General features: G+C 35.8%; 1 protein-coding gene across 1 annotated transcript; it reads left to right on the forward strand.

Annotated features, from left to right (window-relative positions):
* Positions 1–577: 577 nt before the first annotated feature.
* LOC139889963 (uncharacterized) lies at positions 578–20,545 on the forward strand. Its single transcript, XM_071872872.1, has 2 exons — positions 578–1,031; positions 19,773–20,545. Exons 1-2 carry the CDS (start codon positions 578–580, stop codon positions 20,543–20,545), a joined length of 1,227 nt encoding a protein of 408 aa, XP_071728973.1.
* Positions 20,546–23,119: the final 2,574 nt, after the last annotated feature.

Here is a 23,119-nt window from a genome sequence, read left to right on the forward strand (position 1 = left end):
AAAAAAGTAACCATGAATTAATTATGAAGTTGGGTTTGTAGTAGACTGGTGGGTGTTATGATTAACCTAGATATAAGTGATCGGAGTTAACCTAACGACAACACCGAAAAGCTATGAACAAGAACAAGCTTTGGAGCCAAATTGTTTATTGAATGAATACATAGTACAAGAGAGAAATGAGTTTTACACAAATCATGAATAAATGATTACACAATTACATATGAGCTTAGAGCGGTGGGAGTGGAGGGTGTCACTTACCCCGTCCCACACCTCGTTCCCAGTCGCCCCACTCCCCATCCCTTGATCGATGTTCAGTCACGGCCTCGTCAGTCGCCCAGGCGACGGAAATTTGGGGTTCGGTTTATTAAAAAAAAAAAAATAATAAAAAAATACATCTAACGGCTCTATATTGGACCGTTGGCTTTTTTTATTTTTTTTTCTTTTTTAATGCTATATATACACAACACATATACAAACACAAACACAAACAAATATCATTTTACATCCATTTTACTCAACATATACTCCCTTAATCAAATCCAAATTCTATCATCTAAATAAAAATATTTCTTTAAAAATGAGTAGTTCCGACGAAGAAAGTTTGGTTAACGCAATGAAAAGTATATTTGCCTATCGAAATAACGTGGTAATACGTAGAGAGGTCGAGGAACAAAATGAGGCTCAAAGCTCAAGACGAAAACGTCGCTACATTCATCGTGATCGTGTAGAAGCGCACAATCGTTTGATGAAAGATTATTTTGTTCAAGATCCGAAGTATCCCCCTGAATATTTCAAAAGGCGTTATCGAATGTCACAAAGTCTTCTTGAAAAAATAATTGAAGGTATACTTTCTTACTCTACTCGTCCCAATGCACCAAAGTGGTTTACTTATTTTCAACAATGTCCCGATGCACGTGGTGTTCTCGGAGTATCTACTATTTTAAAAGTCACTTCTGCCATTCGTCAACTAGCATACGGTGATTCACCGGATCTATTTGACGAATATTTACAAATTTCAGAGAGAACATCACGTGAGTCTTTGCAAAATTTTACAAGATGTATTATAGACTTGTATGGTAATGTATACATGAGAGAACTGACCGAGGACGATATTGATGGGAAAATAGGTCACAACGAGCAATCTACACAGCGGAAACTAACTCGTTTGACAAACATTTCCCGACCCGTATGAAACCGTGAGGATGCTAACAAACAAGCTATATCAAATCCAACCCAAATCAGTCCCCAAATCAGTAGCTAAACAATAATCAAGCACACACTAAATACACGAGACTTTTTACGTGGAAAACCCCTCAAAATCGAGAGTAAAAACCACGGGACTCGTAAGCCACTTAAATTCCACTATCATCAAATAAAGAGAGCAATACAATAATCCTTCTCTAGATCAAATAGAGGCATACAACATCATCATACTCTTGAACAACAATAATCAACAAGTATATGAAACAATTAAAGACAAAAGAAGAATTTCATCACCCAAAATTCTGCTACTGTTCGACATGCTGTAACTCGAGCTACAGACCACTTGAGACGAATTCAATGATTGAAAATGTTAGCACTGATGTCAGGAAGACACAGCCCAAAAATGAAGAAGATTCAACGGTCGGATCTCCGGGGATCGAAGGTTTTCTGGCCTGCTGTCACTGTAGACGGGAATTGGGGTTTTCACTCTATTTCTTGATTTATCTCTCTGATCTCTCTGCTTTTTGATAATGAAAACCAGCTGCACACTTGGAGTTTAAAATGCCTAGGATGCTTGACCAAGTCAACAAGCATTTTAGGCCTAAATTTGTTGGGCTTGGAACATTGGGCTAAAAACTTCCACATAAATGGAAACCAAATAAAAAACCCAACAAATCTCCCCCTTTCCAATTATGAGGAAGGGATCGCCATCCCGGGGATCGAGCAACATACCTTAAGCTTCTCACTTGCTAAAGCCTTTGTGAACATGTCGGAAACATTTTCATCGGTATGAACTTTCTCAAGTTCAAACAAACCATCTTCAAGACGTTCTCTAATCCAATGATGCCGCACATCAATATGTTTTGTCCGCTTATGATACATAGAATTTCTAGCCAAATGAATCGCACTCTCATTATCACGAAGAACCACATATCGTGATTGCTTAAACCCAAGGTCTTGTAGAAACCTTTTCATCCACAATAGTTCTTTGCACGCTTCTGTTGCTGCCATATACTCAGCCTCGGTCGTAGACAATGCAACACACTTTTGTAACCTTGATTGCCATGAAACCGCTCCCCCTGCGAAAGTCATCAAATATCCAGAAGTGAACTTCATGTTATCTTTGTTTCCTACCATATCTGAGTCTGTATAACCAACAAGCATCGGCTCTCCATTTCCAAATGTGATACTCAACTTTGAAGTACCTCGTAAGTATCTCATAATCCATTTAACTGCTTCCCAATGCTTCTTACCCGGATTTGACATAAACCGACTAACAACATGTAGTGACCCGAAATTTTCCATGTTTATATATATTAATTGAGATTGATATTTACATGATTAAATGTTTCCAACATGTTAAGCAATCAAACTTGTTAAGACTTGATTAATTGAAATATGTTTCATATAGACAATTGACCACCCAAGTTGATCGGTGATTCACGAACGTTAAAACTTGTAAAAACTATATGATGACATATATATGGATATATATATATATATAGTTAACATGATACTATGATAAGAAAACATATCATAAAGTATATTAACAATGAACTACATATGTAAAAACAAGACTACTAACTTAATGATTTTTAAACGAGACATATATGTAACGATTATCGTTGTAAAGACATTTAATGTATATATATCATATTAAGAGATATTCATACATGATAATATCATGATAATATAATAATTTAAAATCTCATTTGATATTATAAACATTGGGTTAACAACATTTAACAAGATCGTTAACCTAAAGGTTTCAAAACAACACTTACATGTAACGACTAACGATGACTTAACGACTCAGTTAAAATGTATATACATGTAGTGTTTTAATATGTATTTATACACTTTTGAAAGACTTCAATACACTTATCAAAATACTTCTACTTAACAAAAATGCTTACAATTACATCCTCGTTCAGTTTCATCAACAATTCTACTCGTATGCACCCGTATTCGTACTCGTACAATACACAGCTTTTAGATGTATGTACTATTGGTATATACACTCCAATGATCAGCTCTTAGCAGCCCATGTGAGTCACCTAACACATGTGGGAACCATCATTTGGCAACTAGCATGAAATATCTCATAAAATTACAAAAATATGAGTAATCATTCATGACTTATTTACATGAAAACAAAATTACATATCCTTTATATCTAATCCATACACCAACGACCAAAAACACCTACAAACACTTTCATTCTTCAATTTTCTTCATCTAATTGATCTCTCTCAAGTTCTATCTTCAAGTTCTAAGTGTTCTTCATAAATTCCAAAAGTTATAGTTTCATAAAATCAAGAATACTTTCAAGTTTGCTAGCTCACTTTCAATCTTGTAAGGTGATCATCCAACCTCAAGAAATCTTTGTTTCTTACATTAGGTTATCATTCTAATACAAGGTAATAATCATATTCAAACTTTGGTTCAATTTCTATAACTATAACAATCTTATTTCAAGTGATGATCTTACTTGAACTTGTTTTCGTGTCATGATTCTGCTTCAAGAACTTCGAGCCATCCAAGGATCCATTGAAGCTAGATCCATTTTTCTCTTTTCCAGTAGGTTTATCCAAGGAAATTAAGGTAGTAATGATGTTCATAACATCATTCAATTCATACATATAAAGCTATCTTATTCGAAGGTTTAAACTTGTAATCACTAGAACATAGTTTAGTTAATTCTAAACTTGTTCGCAAACAAAAGTTAATCCTTCTAACTTGACTTTTAAAATCAACTAAACACATGTTCTATATCTATATGATATTCTAACTTAATGATTTAAAACCTGGAAACACGAAAAACACCGTAAAACCGGATTTATGCCGTCGTAGTAACACCGCGGGCTGTTTTGGGTTAGTTAATTAAAAACTATGATAAATTTTGATTTAAAAGTTGTTATTCTGAGAAAATGATTTTTATTATGAACATGAAACTATATCCAAAAATTATGGTTAAACTCAAAGTGGAAGTATGTTTTCTAAAATGGTCATCTAGACGTCGTTCTTTCGACTGAAATGACTACCTTTACAAAAACGACGTGTAACTTATTTTTCCGACTATAAACCTATACTTTTTCTGTTTAGATTCATAAAATAGAGTTCAATATGAAACCATAGCAATTTGATTCACTCAAAACGGATTTAAAATGAAGAAGTTATGGGTAAAACAAGATTGGATAATTTTTCTCATTTTAGCTACGTGAAAATTGGTAACAAATCTATTCCAACCATAACTTAATCAACTTGTATTGTATATTATGTAATTTTGAGATACCGTAGACACGTATACAATGTTTCGACCTATCATGTCGACACATCTATATATATTTCGGAACAACCATAGACACTCTATATGTGAATGTTGGAGTTAGCTATACAGGGTTGAGGTTGATTCCAAAATATATATAGTTTGAGTTGTGATCAATACTGAGATACGTATACACTGGGTCGTGGATTGATTCAAGATAATATTTATCGATTTATTTCTGTACATCTAACTGTGGACAACTAGTTATAGGTTACTAACGAGGACAGCTGACTTAATAAACTTAAAACATCAAAATATATTAAAAGTGTTGTAAATATATTTTGAACATACTTTAATATATATGTATATATTGTTATAGGTTCGTGAATCAACAGTGGCCAAGTCTTACTTCCCGACGAAGTAAAAATCTGTGAAAGTGAGTTATAGTCCCACTTTTAAAATCTAATATTTTTGGGATGAGAATACATGCAGGTTTTATAAATGATTTACAAAATAGACACAAGTACGTGAAACTACATTCTATGGTTGAATTATCGAAATCGAATATGCCCCTTTTTATTAAGTCTGGTAATCTAAGAATTAGGGAACAGACACCCTAATTGACGCGAATCCTAAAGATAGATCTATTGGGCCTAACAAACCCCATCCAAAGTACCGGATGCTTTAGTACTTCGAAATTTATATCATATCCGAAGGGTGTCCCGGAATGATGGGGATATTCTTATATATGCATCTTGTTATTGTCGGTTACCAGGTGTTCACCATATGAATGATTTTTATCTCTATGTATGGGATGTGTATTGAAATATGAAATCTTGTGGTCTATTGTTACGATTTGATATATATAGGTTAAACCTATAACTCACCAACATTTTTTGTTGACGTTTAAAGCATGTTTATTCTCAGGTGAATATTAAGAGCTTCCGCTGTTGCATACTAAAATAAGGACAAGATTTGGAGTCCATGTTTGTATGATATTGTGTAAAAACTGCATTCAAGAAACAGATTTCGATGTAACATATTTGTATTGTAAACCATTATGTAGTGGTCGTGTGTAAACAGGATATTTTAGATTATCATTATTTGATAATCTACGTAAAGCTTTTTAAACCTTTATTTATGAAATAAAGGTTATGGTTTGTTTTAAAAATGAATGCAGTCTTTGAAAAACGTCTCATATAGAGGTCAAAACCTCGCAACGAAATCAATTAATATGGAACGTTTTTAATCAATAAGAACGGGACATTTCAGTTGGTATCCGAGCGTTGGTCTTAGAGAACCAGAAAATTTGCATTAGTGTGTCTTATCGAGTTTGTTAGGATGCATTAGTGAGTCTGGACTTCGACCGTGTTTTCTTTAAAAATGATTGCTTAACATTTTTGTTGGAAACTATATATTTTTTAACATATGAATATTATGTGATATATTAATCTCTTAACGTGTTTGATATTATGTGATAGATGTCTACCTCTAGAACAAGTCCCATTGACTCACCTAATAATAATGAAGAGTCAAATGTAAATTGGAATGATTTGTGGACTGATTCACAAGTTCCCGAAGAGGAACCGGAAGAAGAGTCGGAACCGGAAGAAGAATCGGAACCGGAAGAAGAATCGGAACCGGATGAAGAAATAGAACCGGTGGGGGAAATAATAAAACGGTTAAGTAAAAGAAAATCCTCAACCAACCGACCAAAGTTAATTATGGTCAATGGTGTTTCCGCCAAGGAAGCAAAATATTGGGAGGATTACCAATTCTCCGATGAATCGGATTCCGACGAGAATTCCGATGATGTTATAGAAATTACCCCAACTGAATTTAAAAAGGCAAAAGAAAATAATAAGGGAAAGGGCATAAAAATAGAGAAATCTAATTCCAACCCCGATGAACTTTATATGTATCGTCAACCCCCGAAGTCCTTAAGTTGTAACAATGACCCGGGAACCTCTAAACCACCAGGTTTTTCTAAACCAATGTGGACAACGACGGCTCGTATTAGGGGAACATCATATATCCCTAGAAACTTGGCAAAACGAACCAAAACCGAAGAAGAAGAAACGAGCGAGTCGGAATAAGATAGTTGTATTCGTGTGGTGTAATATATGTAATATAGTGTTCTTATGCTTTATGATATATGTAAAAATTGCTTGTATTAATAAGTATTTTTTTTATGAATCTAACTCTTGTCTATTTTACAGTTTAAAAACACAAAATGGATAGACAACCCAATATTTTAAGAGACCTACCCGGAGACATGATTGATGAAATCTTGTCTAGAGTCGGCCAGAATTCTTCGGCACAACTATTTAAGGCGAGATCAGTTTGTAAGACATTCGAAGAACGTTCCAAGAATGTCTTGGTTTATAAGAGACTTTCGTTTGAAATATGGGGGATATCACATTGGGAAACCCATAAGTTACGATGTGTTTACTTTGACGCATATATTGCGGGGAACCCAAATGCTATTTTACGCAACGGGTTAAGAAATTATTTTGACTCAATATATCCGAATATTGGACTTCGTGATTTAGAAAAAGCGGCTAACATGCAACATAAAGAAGCATGTTATGCTTACGGATTAGTAATGTTCGCTTCTCACCAAAGTGAGAACAAGAACATCGGGCTACAACTATTAAACAAAACGTTTCCACAAGTGACGGAATCGGTAATTGGGGTAAGAAATGAGGTTTTTAGATTATTACGGGACTGTTGGACATTACGTAACCCTCGTCCCTTTGATGACGTTACAACACGCTGTCTTATCAACGGCCATAACGGTTATGTTGCACAAGACCAAGGATGGGAAGTAGTCCTAGTAAAACCAGAATGCATGACTTGTTTCTGGACGTATGAATTACGTGTCTTTATTGCCTTTGCTGAACGACTTGTGTACTAGCTAGAATTGTCTTCACAACTATCTTGTATCAAAGTTATTGTGTGCTATATTTCATGCTTTATGTAAAATAAGCGGTATTGTAAGTTTGTAAAATATTGTATAAAAGTTTGAACGCGAAATATTATTATAATCAGTTTTTCATATAGAATTGTAGTAGTTGAATTGTATATTAGCTACTAAGTATGAACTTAACGGGTAGGTACTACCCGAATTTAAACTTATAAAACGCTAATATGAAGAAAAAGCTTTTATAAATGAGTTCATATTATGCTACGAAATACTATTAACTACTCTTAATATTCTGTATGATTAACTTGTTCCATTTAACTATTTTGAAGGAAATGGCACCGACTACTCGACACACCGTGAATATGAATGAAGAGGAATTCCGTACTTTTCTAGCTTCAAACATAGCCGCAGTACAGGCTGCGCTACATACCAACAATAACCTTGGATCTAGCAGTACAGGAAATCGTGTAGGATGCACCTACAAAGAATTCACTGCCTGCAAACCTTTGGAATTTGATGGAACCGAAGGACCGATCGGATTGAAACGGTGGACCGAGAAGGTTGAATCGGTGTTTGCCATAAGTAAGTGTACTGAAGAGGACAAAGTGAAGTACGCTACGCATACCTTCACAGGTTCTGCGTTAACATGGTGGAATACCTATCTAGAGCAAGTGGGACAAGATGATGCGTACGCACTACCGTGGTCAGCATTCAAGCACTTGATGAACGAGAAGTACCGTCCCAGAACCGAGGTCAATAAGCTCAAGACAGAACTTAGAGGGTTACGAACCCAAGGATTTGATATTACCACGTACGAAAGACGATTCACAGAATTGTGCCTATTGTGTCCGGGAGCATTCGAAGATGAGGAAGAGAAGATCGACGCGTTTGTGAAAGGATTACCGGAAAGAATCCAAGAAGACATAAGTTCACACGAGCCCGCCTCCATACAACAGGCATGTAGAATGGCTCACAAACTAGTGAACCAGATTGAAGAAAGAATTAAAGAACAGACTGCTGAAGAGGCCAATGTGAAGCAAGTCAAAAGAAAGTGGGAGGAAAACGGTGATAAGAATCACCAATACAACAACAACAGCAATTACAACAATAATCGCAACAATTATCCCAACAATCGCAACATCAATCGCAACTACAACAAACGGCTCAACAACAACAACAACAACAACAACAGCAACTACAACAATCATCCCAACAACAATAATAACCGCAACAACAACAACAATCAGAAGCAGCTATGCCAAAGGTGTGAAAAGAATCACTCGGGGTTCTGCACCAAATTTTGCAACAAGTGTAAAAGAAATGGTCATAGCGCGGCGAAGTGTGAGGTCTACGGACTAGGGGTTAATAGAACAAAAGGAACAAATGGTGTCGGAACGAGTAATGGCGAAGCAAGTAGTGTCGGAGCAAGTTATGCCAATGTAGTTTGTTATAAATATGGAAAACCAGGCCACATTATTAGAAATTGCCCGAACCAGGAGAACACGAATGGACAAGGCCGTGGAAGAGTTTTCAATATTAATGCGGTAGAGGCACAGGAAGACCCAGAGCTTGTTACGGGTACGTTTCTTATTGACAATAAATCTGCTTATGTTTTATTTGATTCGGGTGCGGATAGAAGCTATATGAGTAGAGATTTTTGTGCTAAATTAAGTTGTCCATTGACGCCTTTGGATAGTAAATTTTTACTCGAATTAGCAAATGGTAAATTAATTTCAGCAGATAATATATGCCGGAATCGAGAAATTAAACTGGTTAGCGAAACATTTAAGATTGATTTGATACCAGTAGAGTTAGGGAGTTTTGATGTGATAATCGGTATGGACTGGTTGAAAGAAGTGAAAGCGGAGATCGTTTGTTACAAAAATGCAATTCACATTATACGAGAAAAAGGAAAACCCTTAATGGTGTACGGAGAAAAGGGCAACACGAAGCTACATCTTATTAGTAATTTGAAGGCACAAAAACTAATAAGAAAAGGTTGCTATGCTGTTCTAGCACACGTCGAGAAAGTACAAACTGAAGAAAAGAGCATCAATGATGTTCCCATTGCAAAAGAATTTCCCGATGTATTTCCGAAAGAATTACCGGGATTACCCCCACATCGATCCGTTGAATTTCAAATAGATCTTGTACCAGGAGCTGCACCAATAGCTCGTGCTCCTTACAGACTCGCACCCAGCGAGATGAAAGAACTACAAAGCCAATTACAAGAACTTTTAGAGCGTGGTTTCATTCGACCAAGCACATCACCGTGGGGAGCTCCTGTTTTATTTGTCAAGAAGAAAGATGGTACATTCAGGTTGTGTATCGACTACCGAGAGTTGAACAAACTTACCATCAAGAACCGCTACCCACTACCGAGAATCGACGACTTATTTGATCAACTACAAGGCTCGTCTGTTTATTCAAAGATTGACTTACGTTCCGGGTATCATCAAATGCGGGTGAAAGAAGATGATATTCCAAAGACTGCTTTCAGAACACGTTACGGTCATTACGAGTTTATGGTCATGCCGTTTGGTTTAACTAATGCACCAGCTGTGTTCATGGACCTTATGAACCGAGTGTGTGGACCATACCTTGACAAGTTTGTCATTGTTTTCATTGATGACATACTTATTTACTCAAAGAATGACCAAGAACACAGTGAACATTTGAGAAAGGTGTTAGAAGTATTGAGGAAGGAAGAATTGTACGCTAAGTTTTCAAAGTGTGCATTTTGGTTGGAAGAAGTTCAATTCCTCGGTCACATAGTGAACAAAGAAGGTATTAAGGTGGATCCGGCAAAGATAGAAACTGTTGAAAAGTGGGAAACCCCGAAAACTCCGAAACACATACGCCAGTTTTTAGGACTAGCTGGTTACTACAGAAGGTTCATCCAAGACTTTTCCAGAATAGCAAAACCCTTGACTGCATTAACGCATAAAGGGAAGAAAGTTGAATGGAATGATGAACAAGAGAAAGCGTTTCAGTTATTGAAGAAAAAGCTAACTACGGCACCTATATTGTCATTGCCTGAAGGGAATGATGATTTTGTGATTTATTGTGATGCATCAAAGCAAGGTCTCGGTTGTGTATTAATGCAACGAACGAAGGTGATTGCTTATGCGTCTAGACAATTGAAGATTCACGAACAAAATTATACGACGCATGATTTGGAATTAGGCGCGATTGTTTTTGCATTAAAGACTTGGAGGCACTACTTATATGGGGTCAAAAGTATTATATATACCGACCACAAAAGTCTTCAACACATATTTAATCAGAAACAACTGAATATGAGGCAGCGTAGGTGGATTGAATTATTGAATGATTACGACTTTGAGATTCGTTACCACCCGGGGAAGGCAAATGTGGTAGCCGATGCCTTGAGCAGGAAGGACAGAGAACCCATTCGAGTAAAATCTATGAATATAATGATTCATAATAACATTACTACTCAAATAAAGGAGGCGCAACAAGGAATTTTAAAAGAGGGAAATTTAAAGGATGAAATACCCAAAGGATCGGAGAAGCATCTTAATATTCGGGAAGACGGAACCCGGTATAGGGCTGAAAGGATTTGGGTACCAAAATTTGGAGATATGAGAGAAATGGTACTTAGAGAAGCTCATAAAACCAGATACTCAATACATCCTGGAACGGGGAAGATGTACAAGGATCTCAAGAAACATTTTTGGTGGCCGGGTATGAAAGCCGATGTTGCTAAATACGTAGGAGAATGTTTGACGTGTTCTAAGGTCAAAGCTGAGCATCAGAAACCATCAGGTCTACTTCAACAACCCGAAATCCCGGAATGGAAATGGGAAAACATTACCATGGATTTCATCACTAAATTGCCAAGGACTGCAAGTGGTTTTGATACTATTTGGGTAATAGTTGATCGTCTCACCAAATCAGCACACTTCCTACCAATAAGAGAAGATGACAAGATGGAGAAGTTAGCACGACTGTATTTGAAGGAAGTCGTCTCCAGACATGGAATACCAATCTCTATTATCTCTGATAGGGATGGCAGATTTATTTCAAGATTCTGGCAGACATTACAGCAAGCATTAGGAACTCGTCTAGACATGAGTACTGCCTATCATCCACAAACTGATGGGCAGAGTGAAAGGACGATACAAATGCTTGAAGACATGCTACGAGCATGTGTTATTGATTTCGGAAACAGTTGGGATCGACATCTACCGTTAGCAGAATTTTCCTACAACAACAGCTACCATTCAAGCATTGAGATGGCGCCGTTTGAAGCACTTTATGGTAGAAAGTGCAGGTCTCTGATTTGTTGGAGTGAAGTGGGGGATAGACAGATTACGGGTCCGGAGATTATACAAGAAACTACCGAGAAGATCATCCAAATTCAACAACGGTTGAAAACCGCCCAAAGTCGACAAAAGAGCTACGCTGACATTAAAAGAAAAGATATAGAATTTGAAATTGGAGAGATGGTCATGCTTAAAGTTGCACCTTGGAAAGGCGTTGTTCGATTTGGTAAATGAGGGAAATTAAATCCAAGGTATATTGGACCATTCAAGATTATTGATCGTGTCGGACCAGTAGCTTACCGACTAGAGTTACCTCAACAACTCGCGGCTGTACATAACACTTTCCACGTATCGAATTTAAAGAAATGTTTTGCTAAAGAAGATCTCACTATTCCGTTAGATGAAATCCAAATCAACGAAAAACTTCAATTCATCGAAGAACCCGTCGAAATAATGGATCGTGAGGTTAAAAGACTTAAGCAAAACAAGATACCAATTGTTAAGGTTCGATGGAATGCTCGTAGAGGACCCGAGTTCACCTGGGAGCGTAAAGATCAGATGAAGAAGAAATACCCGCATCTATTTCCAGAAGATTCGTCAACACCTTCAACAGCTTAAAATTTCGGGACGAAATTTATTTAACGGGTAGGTACTGTAGTGACCCGAACTTTTCCATGTTTATATATATTAATTGAGATTGATATTTACATGATTAAATGTTTCCAACATGTTAAGCAATCAAACTTGTTAAGACTTGATTAATTGAAATATGTTTCATATAGACAATTGACCACCCAAGTTGATCGGTGATTCACGAACGTTAAAACTTGTAAAAACTATATGATGACATATATATGGATATATATATATATTGTTAACATGATACTATGATAAGAAAACATATCATAAAGTATATTAACAATGAACTACATATGTAAAAACAAGACTACTAACTTAATGATTTTTAAACGAGACATATATGTAACGATTATCGTTGTAAAGACATTTAATGTATATATATCATATTAAGAGATATTCATACATGATAATATCATGATAATATAATAATTTAAAATCTCATTTGATATTATAAACATTGGGTTAACAACATTTAACAAGATCGTTAACCTAAAGGTTTCAAAACAACACTTACATGTAACGACTAACGATGACTTAACGACTCAGTTAAAATGTATATACATGTAGTGTTTTAATATGTATTTATACACTTTTGAAAGACTTCAATACACTTATCAAAATACTTCTACTTAACAAAAATGCTTACAATTACATCCTCGTTCAGTTTCATCAACAATTCTACTCGTATGCACCCGTATTCGTACTCGTACAATACACAGCTTTTAGATGTATGTACTATTGGTATATACACTCCAATGATCAGCTCTTAGCAGCCCATGTGAGTCACCTAACACATGTGGGAACCATCATTTGGCAACTAGCATGAAATATCTCATAAAATTACAAAAATATGAGTAATCATTCATGACTTATTTACATGAAAACAAAATTACATATCCTTTATATCTAATCCATACACCAACGACCAAAAACACCTACAAACACTTTCATTCTTCAATTTTCTTCATCTAATTGATCTCTCTCAAGTTCTATCTTCAATTTCTAAGTGTTCTTCATAAATTCCAAAAGTTATAGTTTCATAAAATCAAGAATACTTTCAAGTTTGCTAGCTCACTTCCAATCTTGTAAGGTGATCATCCAACCTCAAGAAATCTTTGTTTCTTACAGTAGGTTATCATTCTAATACAAGGTAATAATCATATTCAAACTTTGGTTCAATTTCTATAACTATAACAATCTTATTTCAAGTGATGATCTTACTTGAACTTGTTTTCGTGTCATGATTCTGCTTCAAGAACTTCGAGCCATCCAAGGATCCATTGAAGCTAGATCCATTTTTCTCTTTTCCAGTAGGTTTATCCAAGGAAATTAAGGTAGTAATGATGCTCATAACATCATTCAATTCATACATATAAAGCTATCTTATTCGAAGGTTTAAACTTGTAATCACTAGAACATAGTTTAGTTAATTCTAAACTTGTTCGCAAACAAAAGTTAATCCTTCTAACTTGACTTTTAAAATCAACTAAACACATGTTCTATATCTATATGATATTCTAACTTAATGATTTAAAACCTGGAAACACGAAAAACACCGTAAAACCGGATTTATGCCGTCGTAGTAACACCGCGGGCTGTTTTGGGTTAGTTAATTAAAAACTATGATAAATTTTGATTTAAAAGTTGTTATTCTGAGAAAATGATTTTTATTATGAACATGAAACTATATCCAAAAATTATGGTTAAACTCAAAGTGGAAGTATGTTTTCTAAAATGGTCATCTAGACGTCGTTCTTTCGACTGAAATGACTACCTTTACAAAAATGACTTGTAACTTATTTTTCCGACTATAAACCTATACTTTTTCTGTTTAGATTCATAAAATATAGTTCAATATGAAACCATAGCAATTTGATTCACTCAAAACGGATTTAAAATGAAGAAGTTATGGGTAAAACAAGATTGGATAATTTTTCTCATTTTAGCTACGTGAAAATTGGTAACAAATCTATTCCAACCATAACTTAATCAACTTGTATTGTATATTATGTAATTTTGAGATACCATAGACACGTATACAATGTTTCGACCTATCATGTCGACACATCTATATATATTTCGGAACAACCATAGACACTCTATATGTGAATGTTGGAGTTAGCTATACAGGGTTGAGGTTGATTCCAAAATATATATAGTTTGAGTTGTGATCAATACTGAGATACGTATACACTGGGTCGTGGATTGATTCAAGATAATATTTATCGATTTATTTCTGTACATCTAACTGTGGACAACTAGTTATAGGTTACTAACGAGGACAGCTGACTTAATAAACTTAAAACATCAAAATATATTAAAAGTGTTGTAAATATATTTTGAACATACTTTAATATATATGTATATATTGTTATAGGTTCGTGAATCAACAGTGGCCAAGTCTTACTTCCCGACGAAGTAAAAATCTGTGAAAGTGAGTTATAGTCCCACTTTTAAAATCTAATATTTTTGGGATGAGAATACATGCAGGTTTTATAAATGATTTACAAAATAGACACAAGGACGTGAAACTACATTCTATGGTTGAATTATCGAAATCGAATATGCCCCTTTTTATTAAGTCTGGTAATCTAAGAATTAGGGAACAGACACCCTAATTGACGCGAATCCTAAAGATAGATCTATTGGGCCTAACAAACCCCATCCAAAGTACCGGATGCTTTAGTACTTCGAAATTTATATCATATCCGAAGGGTGTCCCGGAATGATGGGGATATTCTTATATATGCATCTTGTTATTGTCGGTTACCAGGTGTTCACCATATGAATGATTTTTATCTCTATGTATGGGATGTGTATTGAAATATGAAATCTTGTGGTCTATTGTTACGATTTGATATATATAGGTTAAACCTATAACTCACCAACATTTTTTGTTGACGTTTAAAGCATGTTTATTCTCAGGTGAATATTAAGAGCTTCCGCTGTTGCATACTAAAATAAGGACAAGATTTGGAGTCCATGTTTGTATGATATTGTGTAAAAACTGCATTCAAGAAACAGATTTCGATGTAACATATTTGTATTGTAAACCATTATGTAGTGGTCGTGTGTAAACAGGATATTTTAGATTATCATTATTTGATAATCTACGTAAAGCTTTTTAAACCTTTATTTATGAAATAAAGGTTATGGTTTGTTTTAAAAATGAATGCAGTCTTTGAAAAACGTCTCATATAGAGGTCAAAACCTCGCAACGAAATCAATTAATATGGAACGTTTTTAATCAATAAGAACGGGACATTTCACAACACCTACCGCATGAGCTATATCAGGCCTAGTACACACCATAGCATACATCAAGCTACCAACCGCTGAAGCATATGGAACTTTGTCCATCTCCTCAACATCATCCTTTGAAGTAGGGCAATCTCTATCTGTTAGCTTAAAGTTGTTAGTAAGAGGAGAACTAACCACTTTAGCATTCTCCATGTTGAATCTACTAAGCACCTTTTAAATGTATTGCTCTTGTGATATATGTAACGTCTTAGCACCTCTATCTCTAGAAATCCGAATGCCAAGAATCTGTTTTGATGGCCCCAAGTCTTTCATAGCAAAAGACTTGCTCAATTCTCGCTTCAACTGCGCAATTCTTTTAATATTTTTACCAACAATCAACATATCATCAACGTATAACAACAATATGATGAAATCATCATCACCAAACCTCTGAAAGAAAACACAATGATCTGAAGTTGTCTTTCGGTAGCCTTGCTTTCCTATAACCGACTCAAACTTCTTATACCACTGTCTCGGTGCTTGCTTCAACCCATATAGACTTTTCTGAAGTCTACAAACATAATTTTCTTTACCCTTAACCCGAAAACCTTCAGGTTGCATCATGTAGATTTCCTTATCCAAATCACCGTGAAGAAAAGCAGTCTTGACATCCATCTGTTCAACCTCAAGATCAAGACTAGCAGCTAACCCAAGAACCACTAGAATAGATCCTATCTTCACGACCGGAGAGAAAATCTCATCAAAATCAATACCCTTTTTCTGGCTGAATCCTTTAACAACTAACCTAGCTTTGTACCTTGGTTGTGAAGTAAGCTCATCTGTCTTCACTTTGAACACCCATTTGTTTCTCAAAGCTCTCTTGCCTTTAGGTAACTTCACCAACTCATAAGTATTGTTCTCATGTAAGGAATTCATTTCATCTTGCATGGCTTCACCCCACTCTTTCTTATGCCCATATTTCATAGCTTCTGCATAACACTCTGGCTCTCCCCCATCAGTGAGTAATACATACTCATCAGCAGAATATCTAACAGAAGGATGACGGTCTCGGGTAGACCGCCTAAGTGGGACAAATGGGGGCACATCTGGTACTGAAATCTCTACCTGCTCTGGAGCATAATCATCATCAGTACCATGTTCATCATTATGAACATCATCTCCAACATGTTGTGGAGTAACTGGATCCAAATCAACAAGATCAGCACTAGGTTGAGGAACTGAATCTGTCTTATCAACATCTTTTAACATCTGATCTTCTGTAAACACAACATCTCGGCTTCGTACGAGTTTCTTCTTAACTGGATCATATAACCTATACCCAAAATCATCTTCACCATAACCTAGGAATACACATGGCTTAGTCTTCATATCAAGCTTTGACCTTTCATCTTTGTGAACATGAACAAATACTTTACATCCAAAGACTCATAAATGACGGTAAGAAACATCTTTGCCGCTCCAAACCCTGTTAGGAACATCAAAACGCAAAGGAACACAAGGGGTTAGATTAATAATATGAACTGCCGTATTTAAAGCCTCACCCCAAAAGGAATCGGACAACCCTGCATGTGAAAGCAAACATCTAACTCTCTCAACCAAAGTTCTGTTCATCCTCTCTGCTAAGCCATTCAACTGAGGTGTCTTTGGTGGAGTCTTTTGATGCCGAATACCATTCTCCTTACAGTAAGCATCAAATCTGCCAATGTATTCACCGCCATTATCAGTCCGAATACACTTGAGTTTCTTCCCCTTTTACCTTTCAACTAGTGCATGAAATTCCTTAAACTTCTCAAATACTTGATCTTTTGACTTTAAGGTGTAAACCCACACCTTCCTGGAATGATCATCAATGAATGTAACAAAGTAGGAACATCTACCAAGTGTTCTAGTCTTCATAGGTCCACAAACATTCGAATGAACTAGATCAAGTACGTTCTCCATTCGAAAAGAAGAATGACTCTTAAACACAACTCTGGTCTGTTTCCCTGCCAAACAGTGATAACACTTACTCAAATCAATACCACTAACACCCGACAACACATTCTTCTTGAACAAGATAGACATCCCCTTTTCACTCATGTGGCCAAGTCTTTTATGCCACAACTCAGTAGAATCAACATTGTCCACTGCGTTAACAATGTTCTGGATGATCTTCGGACGCGTGATGTATAATCTTGAGTCTTTCTTGCCTCTTCCCACTATCATAGAACCAAGAGTTAGTTTCCAAATACCATTACCAAAACCGTTATAATAACCATCGTCATCAAGAATGCCTGTTGAAATAACATTAAGTCTCATATCCGGAACATGTTTTACATTATGCAAAACTAACTCCATTCCCGTGTCAAATTTCAAACAAACATCTCCAATACCAACGATCTTTGATAACCCGGCATTACCCATCCTAGCAAATTCATAGTCACCTGGAGTGTAAGATGAGAAGTGATCTCTACAAATTGCAACATGACATGTAGCACCACTATCAACAATCCAACTCGTGTCATCATGAGTAAGATTGATCATATCATAATCAATACAAACAAAGAACTCATCTGTGATAGCGTTAACTTCAACCTTATCATCATCACCACCATCACTTTTCTTTTGTTTATTCTTGTCATATGCCTTTTTCTTCTCATTCTTCAACTTTGGACAATACCACTTTGTGTGCCCCTTTTCATGACAATTATAACACTCAACATTAGCAAATTTGCCTTTGCGTGAGCTGCTACGATGATTGCCTCTTTTACCCTGACCTCTACTATGACTTCTCCCCCGCGTTTCTGTGACCAAGATATCTGACTGTGAAGAGGAACCTTGTGACTTTCTTCTCATCTCTTCATTCAAAATACTAGCCAATTCCATGGTGATAGTACCATTCGGTGCAGAGTTGGACAAAGATGTCCTAAAAGTCTCTCAAGAGTCCGGTAATGTACCAAGTAACCAGAGACCCTGAATCTCATCCTCAAACTTGATACCCATACCTGCAAGCTGATTTATAATACCCTGATATGCATTTAGGTGATCTGTAATAGAAGTTCCATCATGATACTTCAAAGCCATCATCTGCTTAATTAAGAACAACTTGTTATTCCCAGTCTTTCGTTCATATAACTGCTCAAGCTTTTTCCATAAGGCTTTAGCATCAGTCTCCCCAGTAATATGATTTACAACATTATCATCAACCCACTGCCGAATATACCCACATACTTGTCTATGCAAAATTTTCCATTGAGCATCAGATTTTTTCTCAGGTTTATCCTCAGTAAAAACAGGCAAATAATAATATTTCACATAAAGAAGATCCTCCATCTTGCCTTTCCAAACATGATAATTTGAACCATTTAAACTAATCATTTTACTTGTATTAGCTTCCATCTTTCACACAAGTCAAATCAAATAACCTAGCTCTTGATACCAATTTGATGGGAAAATAGGTCACAACGAGCACTCTACACAGCGGAAACTAACCCGTTTGACAAACATTTCCCGACCCGTATGAAACCGTGAGGATGCTAACAAACAAGCTATATCAAATCCAACCCAAATCAGTCCCCAAATCAGTAGCTTAACAATAATCAAGCACACACTAAATACACGAGACTTTTTACGTGGAAAACCCCTCAAAATCGAGAGTAAAAACCACGGGACTCGTAAGCCACTTAAATTCCACTATCATCAACAAAGAGAGCAATACAATAATCCTTCTCTAGATCAACTAGAGGCATACAACATCATCATACTCTTGAACAACAATAATCAACAAGTATATGAAACAATTAAAGGCAAAAGAAGAATTTCATCACCCAAAATTCTGCTACTGTTCGACCTGCTGTAACTCGAGCTACAGACCACTTGAGATGAATTCAACGGTTGAAAATGTTGGCACTGATGTCAGGAAGACACAGCCCAAAAATGAAGAAGATTCAACGGTCGGACCTCCGGGGATCGAAGGTTTTCTGGCCTGCTGTCATTGTAGACGGGAATTGAGGTTTTCACTCTATTTCTTGATTTATCTCTCTGATCTCTCTGCTTTTTGATAATGAAAATCAGCTGCACACTTGGAGTTTAAAATGCCTAGGATGCTTGACCAAGTCAACAAGCATTTTAGGCCTAAATTTGTTGGGCTTGGAACATTGAGCTAAAAACTTTCACATAAATGGAAACCAAATAAAAAATCCAACAGATATACGTCGTTTGTATCATAAACATGAAGAACTTCACGGCTTTCCTGGAATGCTTGGAAGCATTGATTGTATGCATTGGGCTTGGGGTAAATGTCCAAATGCATGGAAAGGGCATTTCACCCGAGGCGATCACGGTTACCCCACAATCATGTTGGAAGCCGTTGCATTGTATGACAATTGGATTTGGCATGCATATTTTGGAATGGCCGATTTGAACAATGACTTGTATGTCCTTAATGCATCTCCATTGTTTGATAGTTTACTAACTGACACGGCTCCTCAAGTTCCATACGAAATTGGGGACGTTGATTTTGATCGAGGCTACTATCTTGCCGATGGGATTTACCCTTCGTGGTATTCTTTCGTTAAGGGATTCTCAAGTGTTGTTGACGCAAAAAGGAAATACTTTACAAAGAAACAATCTACAGCTCGTAAAGACGTTGAGAGGACATTTGGAATTTTGCAAGGTCGTTGGGGTATTTTAAGACAACCAGCTAGGGCATATAGTGTAAACGCAATCAAAAGAATCATGTATGGTTGCATCATATTGCACAACATGATAATTGAAGACAATGGTTTTAACATCGCTGAAAATAAATCTTACTACTTGCCTGTCAACAACCTACAAGGATCAACTTGGTACGAAAGGTGTGATGTATATGCCGAGAAGACAAAAGAGCTGCGTGACAAAGACGAGCATGAGTATCTTCGACATACTCTAGTTTCGCATCTATGGCATAATCACGATGACCAAATAGTTAACGAATTGTAACTTTTTAATCGCGATAACGTATTGTTTTTTTTTTTAATTTTTAGGAAATGTAATGTTTTTTTTTTATAGGAATTGTAATGTTTTATTTTTATTTTAATGGAAGTTATTTTTATTTTTGTTAATTTTTTATAATTATATTCATTTATGTTATATTTAAAATCATAAAAAAAAATAATAAAAATATAAACTGACATGCCTAACTGACAGAGGTCACCACTCTCCACTTTTTCTGACTCAGCAAGTTAGACCTGACATGCCAAGTGACCTCAGTCACCACTCCCAGTGCTCTTGAAACTGAAACTGGTGCCAAAAGTTGTTTAAACTGTTGTTATATCGCGTGCATAGCACGTGACACCCATGACGTTCCCTTCCTCTTGAAAACACTCTTGACCTCAAGAATGAATGAGTAGAACACATCAAAACTAGGAAAACGTAACATTAATTCTTCCAATGGCTCTTATGTTGCATCAGTTTGCATAACAAATTATTTTTCAAAATTTGGAAGAGCTAACACAGGAGCTTGTTGCATATGTTGCTTGAGTGTCTGAAAAGAAATCGTAGCATCTTCAATCCAAAAGAATGAGTCTTTCTTTAATAGCTTGGTCAATGGTTCACAAATATTTTATATTTACATAACCTTGTATGAATCTTCTGTAATATCCCCTTAAACCCAAAAATTCCCTCGATTGCTTAACATTTTTGGGTTGTGGTCAGTTGATCAATGCCTCTATCTTAGTCATATCTGTTGCCACACCTTTCGCCGAACATGACCTAAATATTCAACCTTTTCAGTAGCAAAAGTACATTTTGATTTTTTTGGATATAGTGTGTGATGCCTCATCACTTCTAATACCAATTTCAAATGTCTGATGTGAGCTTCCATGTTTGGAAATAGTCTTTCGTGGGAAACCCGAATTCGTCAAATTCAATCAAAACATTGTTATTACGTGTAAACTCTCTGACATAAACGAGGTTTTTAATAATGGTGCAAATAAGCTAGGCGCATACACAAATTAAAATGGGTTAACGGGCTAACAATGAATAATGGGCTGAATATATGCTAACATAAAGTACTTTTTAATTTCTAAATACGGAGTACGATTTTACGTTATGTTTCATAGTAAGTTTAAGTAGTTTTCTCTCTTTGGGTATATGTTTGACATGAATTTTTTTGGAGCTTTTATAAACTTATAGCTTTTAACTTTAAAAAAAAAAAAAAAAAATTCTCCTATCAAGTAAAAAACTTGGTTTGCTTACAAAGGTTTAAAACTTTTTGAGGGAGATAAAAAGTTAAAAGCTAATTGAAATAGCGTTTGAGAAAAAGTTTATAACTTTTTGTCATTTTACTATTTATTGTAATAGTTAGCTACTCTGTCAAATACTTAACATATAAAAAAAATAACAAGTACCAGCTAAAAATTAACAACTATAACAATTATTATTTACTATTTATTGTAATAGTTAGCTACTCTGTCAAATACTTAAATACATATAAAAAAAATAACAGGCGTGCGATGTACGCCTGTCTCACGTTGTAATTCCCGTTGAAGATGTTTTGTTATATGAGTTTTTGTCATTTTAGACAAAAAAAAAAAAAAAAATGTATTTATGTCTCATTTTTATTACTTTAATTGATTGATGGTACTTTGTGAGCTTACTAAAATGGTACGTTTGTTTTCGTTTATAGATTTACCATGAATGGAGCTTAGTAAGGGTAGGGGAGGGGCTTTGGCACACGTAACAAAAATAAAAGTTGTAGCCCTTTAAGTTACGAGCGTTTATGCTTTTGAATAAACTAAACGAGATTTTGTATGAAGAAGATATGATGAAAACGGTGAAATCTTGCATATTCAACAAACCTTAACTACAATAAATGTAAGTTACAAAAAACAAATAAACAATTGGTATATATGTAATTTAAAAAGAAGAAGAAGAAAAAACGTTGAAGGTGGATGGTGGTCACGTGGTGTGGTTTAAGCACGAGGGGCGATTTCGTAGTTATACATATATTAGTTGGACATAATTGGCTATAAACAAAAAAAGGAACTGAAAACAAAAATTTGAAAAGACAAATTTGGACATACATGAAGAGTAATCATGAATGAATTTTAGTAGGATGAGTATAATAATGTACAAAACAGAATAAGATATATAGTTAGCATTAATATTTACGAGAGTATATATACAGGTAGTTATAGTTATAATTGGATATATGTTTAACCATCCGGGCTTAGCTTGGATGGCCACTGAGTTGCTCCACCCTGCAACCCACCCGGGTTCGAGTCTGGCTTCGGTCGCTCGTTCAAAATGGGAGGTTGTTGTGAGGAGTGCCTTCACATGCAATTCACCAGGTAGCGTGTCTGGCGCTCAGCAGGCTCGTTCCCCCAGGTTTACCCTCTGCGGGGGAGTCCAAAGGATTCGTTCGTAGGGGGGTTCCCGAGTCACCAAAAAAAAAAAAAATATGTTTTTACAGAGTAGAATAGTACTCGTACTTAGCATTATATAATATTTCGCCTGTTATATATCTCAAAACTTACACTCTTTAGTTCATTCGATACTAGAAATGTTTTAAAA

Source organism: Rutidosis leptorrhynchoides, chromosome 2 (genome assembly GCF_046630445.1).
Source record: "Rutidosis leptorrhynchoides isolate AG116_Rl617_1_P2 chromosome 2, CSIRO_AGI_Rlap_v1, whole genome shotgun sequence".
Taxonomy (NCBI): domain Eukaryota; kingdom Viridiplantae; phylum Streptophyta; class Magnoliopsida; order Asterales; family Asteraceae; genus Rutidosis; species Rutidosis leptorrhynchoides.

Excerpts from the sequence above, each read along its gene's own strand:
- LOC139889963 (XM_071872872.1), top strand. The coding sequence starts at position 578 with ATGAGTAGTTCCGACGAAGAAAGTTTGGTTAACGCAATGAAAAGTATA. Across the intron at positions 1,032-19,772 it reads AATTTCAGAGAGAACATCAC|ATATACGTCGTTTGTATCAT; the intron begins GTGAGTCTTTGC and ends AAAATCCAACAG.